This window comes from Oncorhynchus clarkii, chromosome 6, assembly GCF_045791955.1.
Source record: "Oncorhynchus clarkii lewisi isolate Uvic-CL-2024 chromosome 6, UVic_Ocla_1.0, whole genome shotgun sequence".
Taxonomy (NCBI): Eukaryota; Metazoa; Chordata; class Actinopteri; order Salmoniformes; family Salmonidae; genus Oncorhynchus; species Oncorhynchus clarkii.
Genome location: NC_092152.1, coordinates 35,053,919 through 35,076,668, shown reverse-complemented (window position 1 = coordinate 35,076,668; position 22,750 = coordinate 35,053,919). Strand labels below are relative to the sequence as shown.

Genomic DNA, 22,750 nt, shown 5'->3' with positions numbered 1-22,750 from the left:
CACATTCCAAAAACGGTCCATTATAAAATCAGGTAGGCATCATTTGAAATGTGTTCTATTGCCAACATGACTAGCTAAGTTACAGAATACGATCTTACAAGGAAATGAAGAGAAGCCGATCGTAATGTTGGTGCATTCAGATGGATGATCCCCTGACAAATTGTTTTCACAATACGACAAACATGGGCTCATTCCGTTCAGAACAATCCAGGGTATGACGCCATGTCAACTTGTAACTGTACATCAAGCATAGTGATCATAAGCGTCAACACCGTATATTACATGAGTTTTATGTTATGGAAATGTGAAGTGCACATTTGGACTCATTTGGCTTGCATGTATGACATCAAAGCAGAATTTATTATAATCCTCATCATCTCATCTAGAAAATACATTGAGTCCACTTAATTTTATTTTCAACCTGTAAACGGGTACTTGTTTAAAGAGCTGTTAGAATGATTTTTTTTCCTAGACAGCTGGGTCTTGCTAGCAGCCCAGCTGTTGCGTTGTGTTCCCCAGCCTAATATTGAATGACAGATCGGAAAGTGGAGAAACCCTGACGACTCCATTTGAAGTCAGAGAGCCATTTCAAATCCTACTTCTAAAACCTAGCTAAGAGGTAAAAGCTCACCACTTTCCATTCAATCCCCTTCCAAGCTGAACACGAGAACTCTGGTCGCTACACACATTACAGGAGAACACACTTTCCCATTCAATTACTGATACTCTGTATAAAAGCCCAATTGCTAAACGTGAGAACAGACATGGGACGCTGCGGCCTGAGGTTGGCGACAGAGTTGAGGGGGCGGACGGGTTCTCAGTCTCAGAGTACACCAGGTGAGAGATATACCACTATTGGATAACGTAAGCAGTGTGCTAGTGCGGGTGTGCTGTGGTGTAAGCTACACAGAACAGTGTTACTGAGCTGTGTAACCCAACACTTGACTCTGGCGCTCACCCCGAACAAGCTGCATGGGCAAACACACACAGGAAACCTCATCACCCTTCCTCCCACTCCCATGGGCAGCTCACTTACAAAAGCACAGCTACAGTGCCTAGCACAACTCCCCTGTGTCCCGCAGCCAGCAACGGCTAACTCTCAACGGACCATATATCCCGTGGCCTCCGTAAACACGTTCACGTTTGCACACACAGGTACATCACACGCACACCCGCGCGCACGCATTCACCTGCACGCACACGAGCACACACGCACACGAGAAAGGACCAATGTAACAACTCCTCAGAACAACACATGCACAGTCTCATAGAATCTACGGGGGAAATGTGCTAAAATGGCCTTTGACAATAGAACAATTCATAATGGATCATTAGAAATAGAAGTGAAGCATTAGCGGTGACAAAGTAAAAAGAGGCAAACACATTTTGGATCTAACATTGCCATCTGGGTTACTAAGGTCAGACAAGCAATCATCAGCGAGAATAAACATGTGTCTCGGTAGCCGAGCAGAGGTTTAATAAAATATTCCTGCCATTTCATCCCCGCTGCCGCAATCGAGACACATTTTGCCAGGCGCTGAGTCACATTATTTATAAGCCAGGCAGACAAACTATTTACCTTTTTCAACTACAATGCACCAGCCTCTGCCTCTGACATTGACAAGAATTCTTATGGGAGGATAGAAAGTGAGCGACTGTCCTCTCAGAGGGAATGAGAGAGAAAGGGAGAGAGAAGGAGAGGGACAGAGAGACAGGGGAGGGGAGGGAGAGCGAGGGAGGGAGGGAGAGAAAGTGATTGAGAGAGAGAAAGAGATTGAGAATGACAAAGAGAGTAGGAAAGAGAGAGATAAAGAGAGAGATATACAAAGAGAATAGAAAAAGACAGTATCCTCTAGCCTTTCCCCTCCAGTTGTTGGCTGCAGGCGGAAGCCTTGGACTCGTTTCAGCAGGAGACTGTTTAAATGGAAATATTTCTGTTGTACGTGGGCTGAGCGATGTTACTTTAGGAAGAACAAGGATCACTGTGTGCTTTGAAACGGGAGATCTGGATTGCAACTTCACTAATCCCTGATTCCTGTAGGGGCGGCAGGTAGCCTAGCGTTGGTAGCCTAGCGTTGGACTTGTAACTGAAAGGTTGCAAGATCGAATCCCTGAGCTAACAAGGTAAAAATCTGTTGTTCTGCCCCTGAACAATGCAGTTAACCCACTGTTCCTAGGTCATTGAAAATAATAGTTTGTTCTTAAACTGACTTGCCTAGTTAAATAAAGGTAAAAATAAAAAATAAATAAAAATAGTTCTGAAGTTCGTGGTGACAGGCCATTTGTAACAAATGCTGAAACATACTGAAGTGGCACGCTACCATGCCAAAATATGTTAAGGCACATAGTGACTGACCTTTCAGCTAATACAGATTAAATCCTAGGAGAAGTGTGGACTAGAAATCTCTCTCTATATATATATATATATAGCCTTTATAATGACAGATGAGCAATGCTCTGGTGACTAAACACTCCTCCAGCCAGGAGTCACAACCACGAGATCAAGTACTGCATCCCAAATGACACCATATGCCCTATAAATACACTGAACAAAATTATAAAATCAACATGCAACAATTTCAATGATTTCAGTTGAGTTACAGTTCAAATAAAGAAATCAATGGATTTCACATGACTTGGCAGGGGCGCGGGCCTGGGAGGGCATTTGTTCCGGCCAGAGGAGTGTTCAGTCATTGCTCATTTGGCATTATAGAGGCTGGATGTCTGGCTGGAGAGATAGGCCTAGTGCCTGGGCTAATAACCTGGCGGAGCTCTGTGGGCTTGTGGTTCTGGTTTAGTGCTGACTGATGGATTTACTGGTTTACAGTTTCCTTACAGCTCTCCTTTATGGAGTCCTTTACTTTGTGGAGTCCTTTCCATTGGTTGGTTGACACTCCTTCACTTAAGTAGATGTGCTGAGGCAGGTATACCCTTCAAACCCTCAGGCTACTCTTATTCTAGGAGCTAGGCCCAGCAAATCAGAATTAGTTTTTCAGCACAAAAGGGCTTTGCAGACCGAAATACTTATCAGTATTTTTTTATATATTTGTTTTGTATGTTTTTTACCTCTTTTTCTCCACAATTTCGTGGTATCCAAATGGTAGTTACAGTCTTGTCTCATTGCTGCAACTCCCGTACGGACTCGTGAGAGGTGAAGGTCGAGAGCCGTGCGTCCTCCGAAACACAACCCAACCAAGCCGCACTGCTTCTTGACACAATGCCCGCTTAACCCGGAAGGAAGCCAGCCGCACCAATGTGTCGGCAAAAACACTGTACACCTGGCGACCATGTCAGCATGCACTGCGCCCGGCCCGCCACAGGAGTCGCTAGTGCGTGATGGGACAAGGACATCCCTGCCGGCCAAAACCTCCCCTAACCCAGACCAATTGTACGCCGCCCCATGGGTCTCCCGGTCGCAGCCCAGGATCTCTAGTGGCACAGCTAGCACTGAGATGCATTGTCTTAGACCACTGCGCCACTTGGTAGGCCCTATACTCCTCAGTTTCATCAGCTCCGCGGGTGGCTGGTCTCAGACGATCCCGCAGGTGAAGAAGCCGGATGTGGAGGTCCTGGGCTGGCGTGGTTACACTTGGTCTGCGGTTGTGAGGCTGGATGAACGTTGGAAGCGGTTTATGGTATAGAAATAAACATTAAATTCTCTGGAAACAGCTCGTGTGGACATTCCTGCAGTCAGCATGCCAATTGCAAGTTCCCTCGAAACTTGAGACATCTGTAGCACTGTGTTGTGTGACAAAACTGCACATCTCTCTCCCTCAATTTAAGGTGGCTTTATTGGCATGGGAAACATATGTTTATATGGCCAAAGCAAGTGAATTATATAACAAAAGTTAAATAAACAATAGAAAATAAACAGTAAGCACTACCCTCATAAAAGTTCCAAAATAATAAACTTTTCAAATGCAATATTAAGTCGATATAAAGTGTTGTAATGATGTGCAAATAGTTAAAGTAAAAAAGGGAAAATAAATAAACATAAATATAGGTTGTATTTACAATGGTGTTTGTTCTTCCCTTGTTGCCCTTTTCTTGTGCCAACAGGTCACACATATTGCTGCTGTGATGGCACACCGTTGTATTTCACCCACATTGTCATAGTCAAAGTCAAAGATGTCCTTAATGTTGGGTCATTCATAGTGGTCAGGTATTCTGCCACTGTGTACTCTCTGTTTAGGGCCAAATAGCATTTCTAGTTTGCTCAGTTTTTTTGTAAATTCTTTTCAAAGTGTCAATTAATTATATTTTTGCTTTCTCATTATTTGGTTGGGTCTAATTGTGTTGCTGTCCTGGGGCTCTTTGGGGTCTGCTTGTGTTTGTGATAAGAGCCCTGGGACCAACTTGCTTCTCCAGAAGCATTTCTCTGTAGGTGATGGCTTTGTTATGGAAGGTTTGGGAATCATTTCCTTGTAGGTGGTTGTAGAATTAATCAGCTCATTTCGGAATTTTGATAATTAGCGAGTATCGGCCTAATTCTGCTCTGCATGCAATATTTGGTGTTTTACGTTATACACTGTGGATATTTTTGCAGAATTCTGCATGCAGAGTCTCAATTTGGTGTTTGTCCCATTTTGTGAATTCTTGGTTGGTGAGTGGACCCCAGACCTCACAACCATAAAGGGCAATGAGTTTTATAACTGATTCAAGTATTTTTAGCCAGATCCTAATTGGTATGTAAAATTGTATGTTCCTTTTGATGACATGTCTTACTGAGATTTACTGTCAGGGCCCAGGTCTGACAGAATCTGTGCTGAAGTTCTAGGTGCTGCTGTAGGCCATCCTTGGTTGGGGGACAGAAGCACCAGATCATCAGCAAACAGTAAACATTTGACTTCAGATTCTAGTATAATGAGGGTGCTGCAAACTGCACTAGTGCCCTCGCCAATTCGTTGATATACAGTTGAAGTCGGAAGTTTACATGCACTTAGGTTGGGGTCATTAAAACTCATTTTTCAACCGCTTTACACATTTCTTGTTAACAAACTATAGTTTTGGCAAGTCGGTTAGGACATCTACTTTGTGCATGACACAAGTCATTTTTCCAACAATTATTTACAGACAGATTATTTCACGTATAAATCACTGTATCACAATTCCAGTGGATCAGAAGTTTACATACACTAAGTTGACTGTGCCTTTAAACAGCTTGGAAAATTCCAAAAAATTATGTAATGGCTTTAGAAGCTTCTGATAGGCTAATTGACATTTCTTTTGATTTTCCCATGATGTCAAGCAAAGAGGCACTGAGTTTGAATGTAGGTCTTGAAATACATCCACAGGTACACCTCCAATTGACTCAAATTATGTCAATTAGCCTATCAGAAGCTTCTAAAGCCATGACATAATTTTCTGGAATTTCCCAAGCTGTTTAAAGGCACAGTCAAATTAGTGTATGTAAACTTTTGATGCACTGGAATTGTGATACAGTGATTTATATGTGAAATAATCTGTCTGTAAACAACTGTTGGAAAAAGTACTTGTGTCATGCACAATGAGGTGACTCCGGGATGCTGGCCTTCTAGGCAGAGTTGCAAAGAAAAAGCCATATCTCAGACAGGCCAATAAAAATACAAGATTAAGATGGGCAAAAGAACACAGACACTGGACAGAGGAACTCTGACTAGAAGGCCAGTATCCCGGAAACGCCTCTTCCCTGTTGACGTTGAGACTGGTGTTTTGCGGGTACTATTTAATGAAGCTGCAAGTTGAGGACTTGTGAGGCTGTCTACGCAATCTATAGAGTCACTTGTAAATGCCTTGCAGGTCAGGACAGGGGTTGAGATAAAATATACAGTACCAGACACTTCTTTGGTTACTACAGGATTCCATGTGTTATTTCATAGTTTTGATGTCTCCACTATTATTATACAATGTAGAACCTAGTCAAAAATAAAGAAAAACCCTTGAATGAATAGGTGTGTCCAAACATGAGTACGGCCCTGTGTGTCATGTTCAGTTAGCTCGCCTAGCTCCTCCTCTCCCAGGCAGCACAGCACTGTGTGTGTTGCAGTCAGCCAATCAGGACGGGACGTTTTTAGCTGCACAATGCAGGCGGAATAACGTCTTTTAGACCCACCACATATCATTAAAAAGTACAGCAATGACGGCAGAGAGAGCGTGGAGGGTCAGGCTGCAGGAGGGCCTGCTGCTGGGGTATGACTGGGTTCTGTCGGTTTTGTTCACACACGCGTTCAAAGAATATCCCCTTTCGAATGCTTTGTCAATACACACTTCATGGAGGAACACAGAACAAATGTGTTAGAAAGTATTCCATATTAACCATACAGTAGAAACATTGTGTTTGTTGCCTGCCACCTTGTTGTGTATTTTCTGGTAAAGTAATGGAGCTGTATTTCAACAGACTGTACTGTAGTATATATCTGATGTTGTGAACTCTGGTTTAAATGATAGTAATACATTTATTTGATATAGCGCCTTTCGTACAGAAGTGGCTTAAAATAAAGATTTCTGGGAGCTGGTCGTTCATCGGCGATGGCCTTTACAGATAGATGATGATGCATTGCAGTTCAATAAAGGCGTAGGCTTTAGTGAAGGTGATAAGTACTGTATCTGTAATGGAACAAAAACATTCACTGAGGAACAGGATGTCTCATATGAGATAAAGAAATGCAACAGGAACAGCAAACATCTCACCGGAGAACAAGAAAATGCCTTCAAAACACTGATGATGAATAGCTTAAGTCCACAGAAGGGGAGATCTCTTTCCACTTTTCTCTCGCTCCATTTTGCCCATCTCTGAACACTTCTATTTCTCTCCACTTTGCCTCCCTTTCCACATCTCCGCATCATCTTATTCCTACCTGGCCCCAATGGAAACAACATTCAGTGGTGTTACTATAACCATACAGTTCATGTGTTCACTTCCCAGCTCACGTGTGGATAACCAGCATATGATTGCTGTTTTGCCTTCTCCTGTCCTGTGGGGGTTAGTTGGTTTGCATGGTTAGCAAGGTGGCACCCCAGCCTTTCTTCCCTTCCCTTCCCCTCCCCACACTGGAATGTGCTGCCACTGATAAGATGGTGTTCAGAGCAGCAGATACCTGCCACCAGCTTCCAGCCCAATCATGTAATCCAATTGTGGCGATATAGAGGCTGAGGCCAAACTCCTAAAAACCACCAAGCATGCAAATCAGCACTCAGGCAAAGCCCCAGCCCAGGACCATATCTTTACTGAGATAAAGAAGCTTGGGTTACTATGGGAACACAAGCCTCTTCTACACCCATGACTTCAGGTTAGGGAAACAACACAATTACTGTTTGATTTTTTACAACACGTTTTCTCACTCTCGCTCTTCCTATCTGTCTTGTTTTCACCCCTCCCATCTATTTCCTCTGAAGGGCTTATAGGGCTGCAGTGTTTGAACAGAAAAAACATTGTGCATTCTGCTGCACTGAACAATGGCTTGTGTTCTTGACCTACGGGCCCCAAATTACACATTAGCTCACTTCCTCTTTGTCTGCCATGGATTCCTGACATGTATATACTTACAAAACAAATGAACAACCAGACAGATTCAGCCAGACAGGCAGATTCTTGCAGTGCCTGTAGCAGAACAAACAACCGAACCACTGTGTAGGGTAGGTAGGCCTCTGCCTGTAGGATAGCAGAACCATTGTGTAGTGTAGGCCTCTGTCTGTAGGATAGCAGAACCAGTGTGTAGTGTAGGCCTCTGTCTGTAGGATAGCAGAACCATTGTGTAGTGTAGGTCTCGGTCTGTAGGATAGCAGAACCAGTGTGTAGTGTAGGCCTCTGTCTGTAGGATAGCAGAACCATTGTGTAGTGTAGGTCTCGGTCTGTAGGATAGCAGAACCAGTGTGTAGTGTATAGGATAGCAGAACCCCTGTGTATGGTAGGCCTCTGTCTATAGCAGTGGTTCCCAAACTCTTTATAGTCCTGTACCCCTTCAAACATTCAACCTTCAGCTGCGTACCCCCTCTAGCACCAGGGTCAGTGCAATCTCAAATGTTGTTTTTTGCCATCATTGTAAGCTTGCCACACACACCCACTATACGATACATTTATTAAACATAAGAATGAGTGTGAGCTTTTGTCACAACCTGGCTCATAGGAAGTGACAAAGAGCTCTTATAGGACCAGGGCACAAATAATAATAATCAATAATGTTGCTCTTTATTTAACCATCTTACATATAAAACCTTATTTGTTCATCGAAAATTGTGAATAACTCACCACAGGTTAATGAGAAAGGTGTGCTTGAAAGGATTCCCATATCTCTGCGATGTTGGGTTGTACTGGAGAGAGTCTCAGTCTTAAATAATTTTCCATGCACAGTATGTGCCTGCATTTAGTTTTCATGCTAGTGAGGGTCGAGAATCCACTCTCAGATAGGTACGTGGTTGCAAAGGGCATCAGTGTCTTAACAGAGGCGATTTGCCAAGGCAGGATACTCTGAGCGCAGCCCAATCCAGAAATCTGGTAGTGGCTTCGGATTAAATTCAATTTTCACAGAACCGCTTGTTGCAATTTTGATAGGCTCTCTTGTTCAGATATTGGTAAGTGGGCTTGAGGCAGGGCATGAAAGGGATAACGAATCCAGTTGTTTGTGTCATCTGTTTCGGGAAAGTACCAGCGTAATTGCGCACCCAACTCACTCAGGTGCTTCGCTGTATCACATTTGACATTGTCTGTAAGATTGAGTTCATTTGCACACAAAAAATCATACAATGATGGAAATACTTGTGTGTTGTCCTTGTTAATGCAGACAGAGAAGAGCTCCAACTTCTTAATCATCGCCTCAATTTGCCCCACACATTGAATATAGTTGCGGAGAGTCCCTGTAATCCTAGATTCACATCATTCAGGCAGGAAAAAAACATCACCCAGAAAGGCCAGTCGTGTGAGAAACTCGTCATCATGCAAGCGGTCAGACAAGTGAAAATTATGGTCAGTAAAGAAAACTTTAAGCTCGTCTCTCAATTAAATAGAACTTGTCAATACCTTGCCCCTTGATAACCAGCGCACTCATGTATGTTGTAAAAGCATTACATGGTCGCTGCCTACATCATTGCATAGTGCAGAAAATACATGAGAGTTCAGGGTCCTTGCTTTAACAAAGTTAACCATATTCCAAAACGTCTTTCAAGCTGTCAGTCATTCCCTTGGCAGCAAGAGCCTCTCGGTGGATGCTGCAGTGTTTCCAAGTGGCGTTGGGAGCAACTGCTTGCATGCGCGTTACCACTCCACTATGTCTCTCTGTCATGGCTTTTGCGCCATCAGTACAGATACCAACATGAGCAGCAGTTACGTTTGGCTACATACGGACCGTTAGTGGAATTCCCGAGAGAGTAACGGTTAATATGATTGGATGTTAATTATTTGACTAGGCTACCTGTATTTGACATTGTGTTGTTATTTCACTGAACACAAGATGGTTTCATTTTATTTTTGGCAGTGAAACGAGGCTACTCAGGTGAGAAAAAAACTCACCCAAATGTATAGTAGCCCTGTTGGAAAATATTAAATGGACTGTTTGAAAATGTAAAAAATATATATATATATATTATATAGAATATATATATTTTTTACATTTTCAAACAGTCCATTTAATATATATATATATATATATATATGGGAATACCTGGTCTGTAGGATAGTAGAACCACTGCGTAGTGTAGTGTAGGGTAGGACTATGCCTGTGCTGTGATTTTCTCCCTTTCCTATGGTTAAACACTAGTAACCACCCACTGACTAACAACTACTACAAAATGTAGCTATCGGTACAAATGGAAACAAATCACTCTACCAAAAGAACATATCTCAGATGTCTGTATGTTTGTCAAGTCAATTACCTGTACAGATAAATGTATTTCAGTGAAGCAGCCTGTCTAAATGTGTTGACAACTGTCAGCTCAGGCGACTGCATTCCCCCCCCCCCCCCCCTGTCCATTACTCGCATGCCTGTTTCTCAGTTTAGCATCACTCATCGCCTATGAAGGCTGAGCTGCTGTGCCATGCCATTCTTTCTATTTATGGCGCGGGTGGATCTGGCTGTGAGTACACATGACGACGGCCACCGTTCTGTCACTCACTGTCACTCTGTAATCCCCCCTCCCCACACATACACAGCCCCTGCTCCGAGTGGCACCACTGTACCATGGTGGCGTGCGTCACCCGGCTGAAACATTCTACCACACACAGAACCACTCATATCACACAACCCCTGCTCTGAGTGGCACCACTGTACCATGGTGGCGTCACCCGGCTAGAACACCCTATTACACACACACAGACACACACCCCTCCCTACCTCCCTCCCTCCTCCTCCTCCACCATACATTCCTCCCTTCCTGAGTGTAGTCTGCCTGTCAGTGTCTGCAGCCTCTGTTTCCTGCCCCTTTTCCTCCCCTAGTATTATTGTGCAAATTGAAATGCTGGGAAGAGGGGGAGTCTAGTCATTCAGACGGATGCAGATCGGAGCTCCCTTTCTCTCGCTCTCTTTCTCTCTCCTCTCTTTCTCCTCTCTCCTCAGTCTTTTTTGGCAAGCGGGAAGGGAAATATGATTATCCAGCAGGGGAATTGTTTCATCAACACCTGGAGCAGATAATGAAAATAGGAGGATTTATGCACTGTGCTGTGTGAGGCTATGCACTGGGGTGGTTTCTCTCTCTGCTGCCAGGCAGAAGGATTCTCTCTGCTGTCTGCCAGACAGGAGTTAATTAACCAGTAGCCTGGAAGACTACAGGCCGCCACTATAGTTACTTAACTAATCGTAAAATTAACAGAAAATTACGGTCGATGTTCTGGTGAGAGGCAAAAGAATAGCCACCAATTCCTTTGAACCATTCCTCGATAGTCTGTTTTGTCCTTTAACAAACAACTACAGCAGTGATCATTTCACCAACACATAGAGAGCAGTTGGGTAAGAAGCTAAAGGAGATACCAAATGCAAATCTTAGGGCTGGGAATTGACAGGGACCTCATGATACGATATTATCACGATACTGAGATGTTGATACGATTCTTTTTGTACTGAGATTCGATAGTGTGATTTTATTGCGATTCGATGTTATGTCTGCTGCAGAGGGACCGCAGAGAGTCATGAGAAAACGAGCTTTGATCAGTCATGGAAATAAAAGTGTTGAAAACATGTCTATTTAAAAAGAAGAAGTACCAGAGTTTTGGCACAGGTACGGCCAACTAGTTCTAGCTAGCGTTAACAACCTTATAAGAATCGGTAGTTGGAGATGTAGAATCTATGTGATATCGTTAAAAATAATATTGTGATAATCTAATGTATCATTTTTTCTCCCATCCCTAGCAAGCAGTGGCTGTGGGGGAGCGTTTCAGCACCTTTGTAAAGTATTCAGACCCCTTGAAGTTTTCCACATCTTGTTACGTTACAACCTTATATATATATATATATATATATATATATACTACGTAAGTAATCAGACTTTTTGCTATGAGACTCGAAATTGAGCTCAGGTGCATGCTTGAGCTGTTTCTACAACTTGATTGGAGTTCACCTGGGGTAAATTCAATTGATTGGACATGATTTGGAAAGGCACACACCTGTCTATATAAGGTCCCACAATGCATGTCAGAGCAAACACCAAGCCATGAGGTCGAAGGAGTTGTCTGTAGAGCTCCGAGACAGGATTGTGTCGAGGCACAGATCTGGGGACGGGTGCCAAAACATTTCTGCAGCAGTGAAGGTCCCTTTGAGATCATTCTTGTATAACGAAAAGCACTTTACAAATATAATAAATGATTCTACCTTTCTCTCACCACCATCTGTTTTCATCTATATTGACTTGATAATTTGCCTCACGCTGTATAGTTGTGTGTGTGCCAGTGTAATTGTTGTCTCATTCCACACCGTGTGTGTGTGTGTGTATGTGTGTGTGTGTGTGTGTGTGTGTGTCCTTGTTTTAGAAAATGTGGCAAAGTGCTCTCCCTGAAAGGAGCGAACAACCCCGAATCAAGTAAGATGAGTACATAGATTACATAGAAGAAATGGTTCTTTGGCTGTCCCAATAGGATAACCTTTTTGATTCCAGGTAAAACCCTTTTTGGTTTTGGGTAAAACCCTTTTGGGTTCCATGTAGAACCCTCTCTGGTTCTACATGGAAACCTAAATCGTTCAACTTGGAACCAAAACAGTTCTACCTGGAACCAAAGAGGGTTATCCTATGGGGACAGCTGAAGAACCATTTTAGGTGTATATAACCCCCATAATGCAGAAGTCAGGAGAGAGAGCACTGATTCTAGACCCAATACTATGGCACATCTGTCAACCTGAGTCATAAGTGTTAGATCTCTTTCTCACTATTCCTGCCAAACTGGTTGCAGAGGTCCAGCATAATGTACTAACTACATCTCGCATGTCTATATCTTCACACAAAATATTGTGTAAGACAGAAAATATAACAAACCCTTGCCTACTGTTCCTACAGACGCAGTCAGTTTAACATGGACTTCAGAGACACTAAAGATGAAGAAAACCAAGGAACTGCTTTATTTATATGCATAGTCTATATATATATATATACCCACGGAGTGGAACAAGCGCTTTGCTTCCACATGAGAAAATAAAGCAGCTCAGCATTGGCTAACTAGCCATAAAAAGACTGATAAAGAATGAGGGGTAAAAGTAGAAATCTAAATGAAACAGATTCCCCAGCGTTGCGTGACCAAGTCTTATCTAAGCTCTATGAACTTGGCCAGGCACTGCTTATTATTCTGCTGGAAAACAACATCAGTCCAAGTCCAAGTTTGGATATCTTCTCACACAAAAGCTAATATTTGACAGACAGACAGCTCTGTCTGTCTCCGCTGAAAAGGCCTTCTGAGATATGATCGGCGGCTGAAGCACCTCATTGACTTCTGAATTCCACATTTAAAGAGTGCAAGCCTTTAAAAAGCAATGAATCCCGTTGAAAATAGCCTGTGGCATCATTACGAGTCAGAAGCAATTATTCTAGTGTCAAAATTGACTACAAAGTGTAAATAGGAACCTTGGTCACAAAGTCACTCGTCTCAAATGGAGTTAGGAACATCCGTGCATCACAACGGGTAAATTAAGTTTGGGCTTTCATTTGACGATGTCCATTTGCCCACAAACATGGGATGAACAGCTGCCGTGGTCGCTTTTTATTCAATAGCATAGACAGTGAGACAGACCTGCCCAGCAGTAACGACTTTGTTTACATAAGACATGTTGCGTAGTTAGATGTAAAATTGCGCAACTAAAATGACAAAATTACAGATTTCTTACAATCATTTTGAAGAAGTGAAATAGGCTTCAGTGTCTACAGTGTCTGATGGGGGGGCAAACCTCATTAACTAAATGCAGAATCAGTCCGGAGACATATCTCTAAGACTGAAATCTCTTTCTCTAATGAGCAACAGAGAAACACACATGCCAATCGGCGTGTTCAGTGGCTCTTTAACAAGGAAGGCAGAGAGAAGCTGATCCATGGAGGGAGCCCAATGGAGGCAGCAGCAATGGCAAGCAGCAGCCACCTCAATATCTTATTTCAGGCTGGGAATAGAGATCTGCAGCAATTATTGTTAGTATCACTCCAACCAGAAAGACTATTCCCCTCAGAGCTAATGCTCCTATCTCACATTCGTAGGAGGGAGCATGTCGACAACTGTTACGCTAATTGCCTTCACAGCTAGAGTAATTTATAAAGAAAACATGCTCCGAGACCCTCTATAGAGATATAGCCAGTCATTGCATCTCTCAAAATAAACGCTCAAACCCTGAAATCATGAGAAAGCTAACGGAAATTAGGGATGGACACGGTTATTAGAATATTCTAATATACGAACAGACGTTAGCATTCAAATTTTGAAAATCCTATTTGAAAAATCCTATTCCTATTTTAACAATTAAATAACATTATCAATCTGACATTGCTACACACAAGGATATTCCATGACATTTAAAATTCTTAATGTAAGAAAACAACAAACTTTTAAATGTAGTTTTTTTTTTATGTGCGCCTACACCAAAAAGGGTTCTTCTATGGGGACAGCCGAAGAACCCTTTTTTTCTAAGAGTGTAGGTAACCACAGGTTGTTTTCACCACAGGTGGGCAGAGACACAACGTTCTATCTAATACTGACTGGGACTATCCTCAGTTCACTCAAAGGCGTGCATAATTAGGTAATAACATAGGATGGCGGTGATTATTATGTCTATACTTATTTGTTGTGAGTATAAAGTTAATGTTTAGTTGATCTGCATAATGATGCAGGTATTGTATTACTGACTGTATGCAATAGTCCTCTCTACTGCACTGAATGTTCCAATGGTAAATAAAATGTAAAATTGCCTTTTTACTTACTACTTTATTCTGAAAGCGGGGGGATTTTGTAAATGCGCTACTCGGCAAAGCCAGCCAATAGACCTTAGTACATGATGGGCCCAAGTGCCCAGAAAAGTACTTGTATAGACCTCCTCAGACAAACAAGTTTTAAAAAAGGGATCCACTTGAGAGATGTTGATGTAGCTATATGAGAGTATGAACCAGCAAGCCATTTACTGTCTGTTCAACTGCTCTCTGTCAATGAGGGGACTAGGCCAAAAGGAAAACACACATGATTTAATGAGCCACTTAGTGTTCCCTCTACTTATGTTTCATTCTTTTTATTGTAAAAATCTTTCACTTGCCTCCTTGCCAGCCAGTAATTTAGCATTTTCTGCAGCCAAATGCCAAATTATGTCAACCATTATGCAAAAATAATGTTGCTTTATTGGCAAACGGGGAGACATTATCTCCAAATAACGTATTATTTAACCTTGTTTTATTCAACATTGTTTCATTGATTATGAGTGAATGAGCACAGAGGAAAGCAGAGCCTGGTCAGACTCAGGGAATCCCATAAATAAGAGCAGCAAGCAGCCAGCGAATGAACAGGCAATTTTATCCAGTCAAAGGTCTAATCCTTCTCAGGCTTCAAGACAACATCTTAATCACTTGATAATTACATCCTGTCACTCACCACACAAAGCAGATCAAGAGAGAGAAAGGAAGGCGCAAGAAACAACAACTCAGCAGCACATAACACATCTAGCTATTACACTGGCAGAGGCAGCAGCAATACCTCTCACAGGGAAACAACAACTCAGAAGCACACAACACATCTAGCTATTACACTGGCAGAGACAGCAGCAATACCTCTCACAGGGAAACAACAATCAAATGAAAAAGGAATCAAAAGCAGCACATAACACATCTCAAATCAAATGTTATTTGTCACCTGCTTCATAAACAACAGGTGTAGACTAACAGTGACATTAAATGTTATTTGTCACATACATGTGTTGAGCAGCTGTTATTTTGTGTGTAGTGAAATGCTTACTTACGGGCCCTTCTCAACAAAGAGACAAAGAAAGAGAAATAATTAAAAATAATAACAAAATAAATAAATACACAATGAGTAACGATAACTTGGTACTGCTTGCCATGACCATTTTTAGGGCCTTCCTAGGTCCTGGATGGCAGGGAGCTCAGCCCCAGTGACGTACTGGGACGTACACACTACCCTCTGTAGCGCCTTGTAGTCAGATGCCAAGCAGTGGCCATACCAGGCGGTGATGCAGCCAGTCACGATGCTCTCAATGGTGCAACTTTAGAACTTTTTGAGAATCTGAGGGCCCATGTCGTTGTCGTGTCTTCTTCAAGACAGTGTTGGTGTGTGTGGACCATGATCATTCCTTAGTGATGTGGACACAGAGGAACTTGAAGCTCTTGACCCGCTCCACTACAGCTCCGTCGATGTAGATGTGGGTGTGCTCGGCCCTTTGTTTCCTGTAGTACACGATCAGCTCCTTTGTCTTGCTGACGGTGAAGGAGACGTTGTTGTCCTGGCACCACGCTGCCAAGTCACTGACCTCCTCTTTATAGGCAGTTATCGTCGTTGTTGATCAGGCCAACCACCGTTGTGTTGTCAACAAACTTAATAACGGTGCTGGAGTCGTGTGCTGCCATGCAGTTGTGGGTGAACAGGGAGTACAAGAGGGGACTAAGCATGCACCCCTGAGGGCACCCTGTGTTGAGGGTCACTGTGGCAGATGTATTGTTGCCTACCCTAACCACCTGGGAGCAGCCCGTCTGGAAGTCCAGGATCCAGTTGCAGAGGGAGGTGTTCAATCCCAGTGTCCTGAGCTTAGTGATGAGCTTGGAGGGCATTATAGTGTTGAATGCTGCGCTATGGTGTTTCCTCTTGTCCAGGTAGGAGAGGGCAGTGTGGAGTGCAATAGAGATTGCATCATCTGTGGATCTGTTGGGGTGGTATGCGAATTGGAGTGGGTCCAGGGTGTCTGGGATGATGGTGTTGATGTGAGCCATGACCAGCCTTTCAAAGCATTTCATGGCTACAGATGTGTGAGTGCTACGGGGCGATAGTCATTTAGACAGGCTACCTTGGCGTTCTTGGGCACAGGGACTATGGTGGTCTGCTTGAAACATCTAGGCATTACAGACTCGGGTCAGGGAGAGGTTGAAAATGTCAGTGAAGACACTTGTCAGCGCATCTACTAGTGATAGTCACAGCAGCCAAGCTATTCATTAATTCTCATAACAGACAATGACGGTTCAGCAGGGGGACCATAAGGGGTGCATGTGACATCACCACAAACCCTCTGGAGAGAACATTCCCTTCCTAGGGTGGGGATAATATGTCTATATATATTGGACACACAGCCTCAGCAGCATAGCCAAAAGGATGCTCTCTCTCCACTTTCTCGCCACCACCGAGCATGACAGTTTGGGAGAGATGGGTCCCAGGGACACCCCATGGGCCTTATTAAGCCTTTCTTCACGGGACGTGTCAGGCTTGGAATGTTGCACTACAGCCATCACACTGAAAGAGCAACGAAAACACTGAGCGGTATTGCAACATGAAAACCATAAAAAAACAGGTTAACAGGCCTCTGGAACAAGAGACCAAATACTATAGGTGTTGCTGTATGGCTTGTAGTTCAACACACTGTTGAGTTGTTCTAACAACAGCTTTTAGCAACATCCCAACTAGTCTAGATATCAAAAGCTATTATACTGTTGATGTACAGCTTTCCGTTTATTCCTCCAACACACTGCTGAAATGTTACATATGCAGCTTCTATTACAACAGCTATAACAGAAAACAGTAGGCTACTGGCTTGACATGTTTGTTTATGACAAGTAATGTACTATTTTTAAGGATATAATGTAAGACAGTGTAATAACACCCCCCCCCCTCCCCCTACACACACACACACACACACACACACATTCCAAATATTACAAATGAATGATGGTTAGAGGGGGGGGGGGGGGGGGCAGTCTCTGTAAATGAAAAAACATATAAATTATAAAGTTCATGCCTAAACAGATGAACATAAGAATCAACTCTGTGGATTAGCGAGGGGGATTTGCCACTCTCGTCTCAACGTCACACAAAGAGAGGGGTAAAATCACACATCTCATTTCTATTATGGAAGGTGGATAATTGCAACATTTTCTTATCATTGCTGTTAGTTCATTACCCACGGGGGGCCTTTTGAGGGGCTTAAGCAATATTGTATAATTGTCTTAATAGGCATGTGAGAGAAAGCTTTGCCAAACCCACACTGAGTGGTTCTATTCTACATACCTCATCTTGCATTTCCAATCACTCTAGCATAGCATTGTTTGTACAGTTGATTTACACAGGTAAGCGGCTCTCCGGGTGAAATGGGGACTCCAAACAAATAAACAAACCATAACCAAATGTGGCCAATGTGGTGGATTGGTTTCTGACATAATAAAATGGGCTACGGGAGCAGAACAAGCTGCAGTATGCACACAGCATAAGCCATCATAAGAGCAGCGGGCATCTTTATCCTATCGAATCCAAAGCTTCTAAATGAACCACTACTGAGACATGTTTAATGTGAACGCAATACATTCCAACGGCTACACTGGATAGTCAGTGCCACATAGATAAAGCAGCAGAAACTCACCATGCACGTTTGCATAAACACTGTGTACAGTAATGTAGAGCAGCATGGGTTCAATGAACCCTGGGAAAATGTGAGAATGATCTCAATTTACTGTGAAAGTTCCCACTTTAATCAGATCCAGGCTCTGTGGCCCGTCATGAACAGGGCATTGGCCATCAGTGAATAATGTGAGGTTAAGAATACTCTTTCAACTATACTGCACTGTGCTTATTAGAGCATGATGCAATAGGCCAGAATGTTATTTAATAGCTAATGGTGCCGTGCCGGTTGGATAATTGATAAGCAATTAGCGCTGCAGTCATGCTAGGTGATAGGGTTCTCTCTGTATCAAGAAGTATCAGTAGCACATTGAATAGTCTCTGCTGCTGATACAAATCATAAACAGAACATAGAGTGGCTGCACCTCAACTGAAGCTGTATTTAGTGTTAGGGGAACAGCTGGTCGTATTATAAACAATGTTAACATCATTCCTGCTTAGCCCTATCACATATGTAGGCTTTCCAGATGTGAGTATAACCCACACGTAGCTCTACGCAAACTATCACTGCATCCAACCCATTATCATGCAAATATGACAACTATCCATTTGATGGAATTAATTAAATGAATTGGAATGAATTGATGAAAGCTGCATCATGCCTGATTCGCTGTCTGGTCGAGTACAGCATTCATTCACGTGTAGATGTCACTGAAGGACGAGACCCTGTTGACAGCCTATCCACTGCTCTCCTGGTGAGATCCTATTTGAGAAGCACTTTGCTCAGACTTCCCAGAGGCCTTTCAGAGTCAGAACCTGTCAGACTGCCATAAGCAGCGAGCACCGGAGGCACGCACACAAATATCACGTCTGAGCTCATAATACACCCATGCACTCACGCACCAAGCACACACACACACACACACACACACACACACACACACACACACACACACACACACCAGGCCTCTCCCCATCACCCTCTCCTACATACACACACTTCCATGTACCCTCTGCACCCTCCTCTTAGACACTATCTTCTTTCACACTGAACCCCGGTAAGTGGCATTGAAGGCCTAAGTTAATGGAAGAGCAATGTAATTACGGGGACCCTGACAGGTTAACCTTGTTAACAGATGAGAGGTGACAAATTGATGACAAGCTCCCAGTGAGTAAACACTGTTGGCCATTTATGTCCACAAAAAAAAAAGATGATATCAGGGACAATACGTATGCACTCAAATCTAGTAATAAGCCAATAGGTCAAGCTACGTAATGCAGTCCTGTACCATGCACGTGGTTTGGTCCCTGTGGGGAACAAGCAGAAATTACAACACACTGTGTTGCTTACATCATCACACTCAACTGAGTAAAGTAGTAGCAGATGTCTATGGGTTTAGTTCCTCTGACCTTTGCAGCCACAGCCAGCCACTAACATGTAGGCTAAAGGAATTATGGCAGATACTAAGTAGGCCTCACATAATTATTAATTACCAATACAAAAAAAAGGTATTAATTACCAATTACTAATACAAATGTAAACTTTTTTAGACAACTCTAGAGCTTGGACAGATGTTTCATGTTACTACAATAGATCATAATGAGATCTAAGGATAGAGATTAATAATCCGCAATCTCATTTGTAGACTTCACCTGAGGTTCAATCACCATCAAAACTACTAGAAACAGATGATCAATGACACGTTGGACCATCCAATGAATACATGCACACTCCACATGCTTATAGATGCATGAAATTATGTAAATTGTGTATCTAATGAATCTAAAGGGTCTGTAGACCCTTGTTGAGTACAGTAGCTATATAAAAAGAAAAGCCATAACAACAAGAACAAGAAAAAGATCTACAAGTCATTCCACTCATCAACACTGCAGAGAAAACAGCACCTGTTTATTTGCTGTCAAACAAACCGTTATGTGACAGCATTTCATGAATAGCAACTCATTAGTCACGCTGAAAACTTATGCAAATACGGAGGTGTTCGACATGTGTAATTATAAGCCTTACCTCCAGACAGTCCAGGCTGACGAAACTGGCAATGGCAAATTCATCAATGATATCCTCTTCTTGAGAACTGGATTCTCGTCTCTTTCGACGAGGGGGGCGCGAGGTTCTGGCAGAGGGTGTTGAGTGTGGAGACTTTTTACCATTCTGGGAGACGAGATCCCTCCCAGGACTTTGCTCCCTATCTGAACAAGACGATGGTTTCGGACTGCGGGCATCCTTGCCCACTGCCTCCCGTCTCCGTACCCTCTCACGTTTGGAACGGGATCTCCGGCTCTGCTTCAATTTTCCATCCATTTTAGAAATGTTGCAATGACAAAATCACTATAAATCACCTAACGTAAAGCGGATTCCCTGTGCGGCCAACCGAAATAATAAACTATAGTGTTATCACTAGTAGATACGGATGTATAAATAATACATCTATAAGTAATCACGGAATGACCTTGAATATAAACCTCCCGAATACAATAAACAAATGTTCAAATATTCCATGCGGGCGAGGAAGAAGCGATGCAAATCCTCACGTATTTTAAGCGACTAGATACTGTAACATCGACGCGTTCTTCACATAAGCAGGTGCAAAACAGCGAAATAGTTACAATTTATGCACTCCACTTCCTTTGCAACTTTGTTGCATTGGAATAACACAATGTTAATAGCTGAATACCGCAGACAGCGCAGAGAAATCATGTCGCTGCCCGTTGTTTTCCACCACCCAATCCATGATCCGCTGTCAAAAAAAAGAGTCTAGATAATATCCGTCAAAATGCGTATTAGGTGCTTATCAATAATGGATAAGATAATAGGCTACATAAGTTGATAATCCTCTCTGTAGGCTATTAGCGTGTTTCAACGGTTAACCATATTCATCTGACAAGTTCCACCGTAGGGCTAAACCTTTGCGCGATAAAATCCACGAGGGCAGGGATCTCCAAATCTCTCGCTACTTATGCGCAATATTTTCCAAATGATCCTCCGTTTAGCGACTTCAGCATACGACAATCCACTGTATATGATCAAACCCCATAAGGCAAAGGCATCGGCTATTCCAGGCCCGTGTAAGTTATTAAACATCAATCCACTCCTGAATTCCGTCCTTGGTTGCTCAGTTGCTCGTGGCTCATCGTATTTTTCCCTTTCGCATATATGCAAAGCTTTGATAAGTGTCCTTAAAGCGACAGGGGGTGATTCAAATCTACTCTCCCCTCTTTTCCCTACATCTGAAATTAGTGTGCAATAAAAGCCTCAGAGAGCCGAGATAACTGACGTAGGCTACTTCCGCCAGCTCTGCAAATTACCCAAAGGAAGTGAGCTAGTTTATATATAGCCTAGGCCTACTTTTAAATTCCGCACAGTAACTTTGTGATGAGGCATAGGCTACAATATTCGCATTCCTTTTGTGTAATTTGTCTGGCTACAAATACGTCTGTCGCAGCCTACGGGTCCATGTAGTCGCCCCCACTCTGACGTCCTACTGTTAGCGAATAGAAATGCCCCACTGCCCAGGCTACTGGTGAGCGGCCTGTCAGCAGTTTGACAGTTGCCAAATGCGTATCAGTCAGGCTTCCCGAAAAAGTATACTACCGATGTGCCAATCTCTACAGTATAGCCAACACCTTTAGGCTATAACACTTTTTCAACTATAATGCGCGATTTGACTTGAGTGGGCAGAGGATATGCTTCTTTAATCATTGTAGCCTATTTATCTATTTGGATAGGCTACTTGCCACATTTAATTATGAGTAGCACTCTCCTCTCCAGTGGTGTCCGTTCTTCACCATTGTATGTTCCCTAGGTTATATCTCCATTCTGCTGAGTAGATACTTCAACAAGGCTTCTCTTTCTGCACTTCACCTCATCACATATTTGCATGGGAAATAAGCACATGGTTTTTGCATTTTTACTACCAGCCGCCACCATTCAGTACACACAGTGAAAGTGTAAGAGAACAGACAGCCTAATATACAGTATAAAACCACATAGCATGAGGCTCAACCTCAAGCCTTCTCACAGGAAAGTATTATGTATCTGTATCAGCCAGGTGCAAAGTAATTACATAGGCCTACTGTATTATTCCTGTATAGTCCTTTTGTTGCCGGTGCAGCACTATCAAAAATGGAGAGAAATATAACAATTAGCACAGGGAGGAGCAAACTGCGGGTGGGCTAAACAGTATATGAAGTAATTGTCACCAATTCAGTAGTAAATGTTAACCAGAGAACACCCCAATCATTTAGTATTAGCAATAGTCTCTGAAGACTTAGTGCTATATCATTCTCCTGTTAATGCAACCTCTGCTGCACTGCAGTGATATATTCTCTCTCTGTTGAACTACTTTGAATGAAATAGTTCAGTGAGGAGATTAGAGAGGGACAGGTATTGAGGAGAGAAGCCGAGTATCATGGATGAGAGGGGAGAGATTACCTCTGTGTTTTACTCATGCCACTGTATTTTCTGGTAATCCATACAGACTCACTGAGCCTCACATCACTTTCATCCCAATGAATACAGAACTATTTGAAATGCTTTAACATACTACTGTATAAGCAAATAAGAGGGGTGTCAAGATTTTATAATGTGAGAGGGTAGACTTGTTTTTCATGCATTTTCACACAAATCGCACATCAGGGTTCAGCACCTATGGGAAAGTCAGAATTGTCTCTGATGATTACAGAGGCAACATGTTCATTGACTTTGTTTGTTTATTTAATCCATTGAAAATCCCCATAGAAATTTAAACCAGCTGTACTGTA

The 22,750-nt window shown here is 42.7% G+C and overlaps 1 protein-coding gene across 1 annotated transcript in view; it reads right to left on the bottom strand.

Annotated features, from left to right (window-relative positions):
* The window catches only part of LOC139411055 (autism susceptibility gene 2 protein-like), a 394,290-nt gene extending 372,956 nt beyond the window's left edge, over nt 1-21,334 (bottom strand). The window contains exon 1 of the mRNA XM_071156850.1: nt 19,998-21,334. Within this exon, the coding sequence (XP_071012951.1) occupies nt 19,998-20,291 (294 nt within the window). The 5' untranslated portion in view covers nt 20,292-21,334. The remainder of the gene's footprint in view (nt 1-19,997) is intronic.
* Between the last annotated feature and the right edge of the window lie 1,416 nt (nt 21,335-22,750).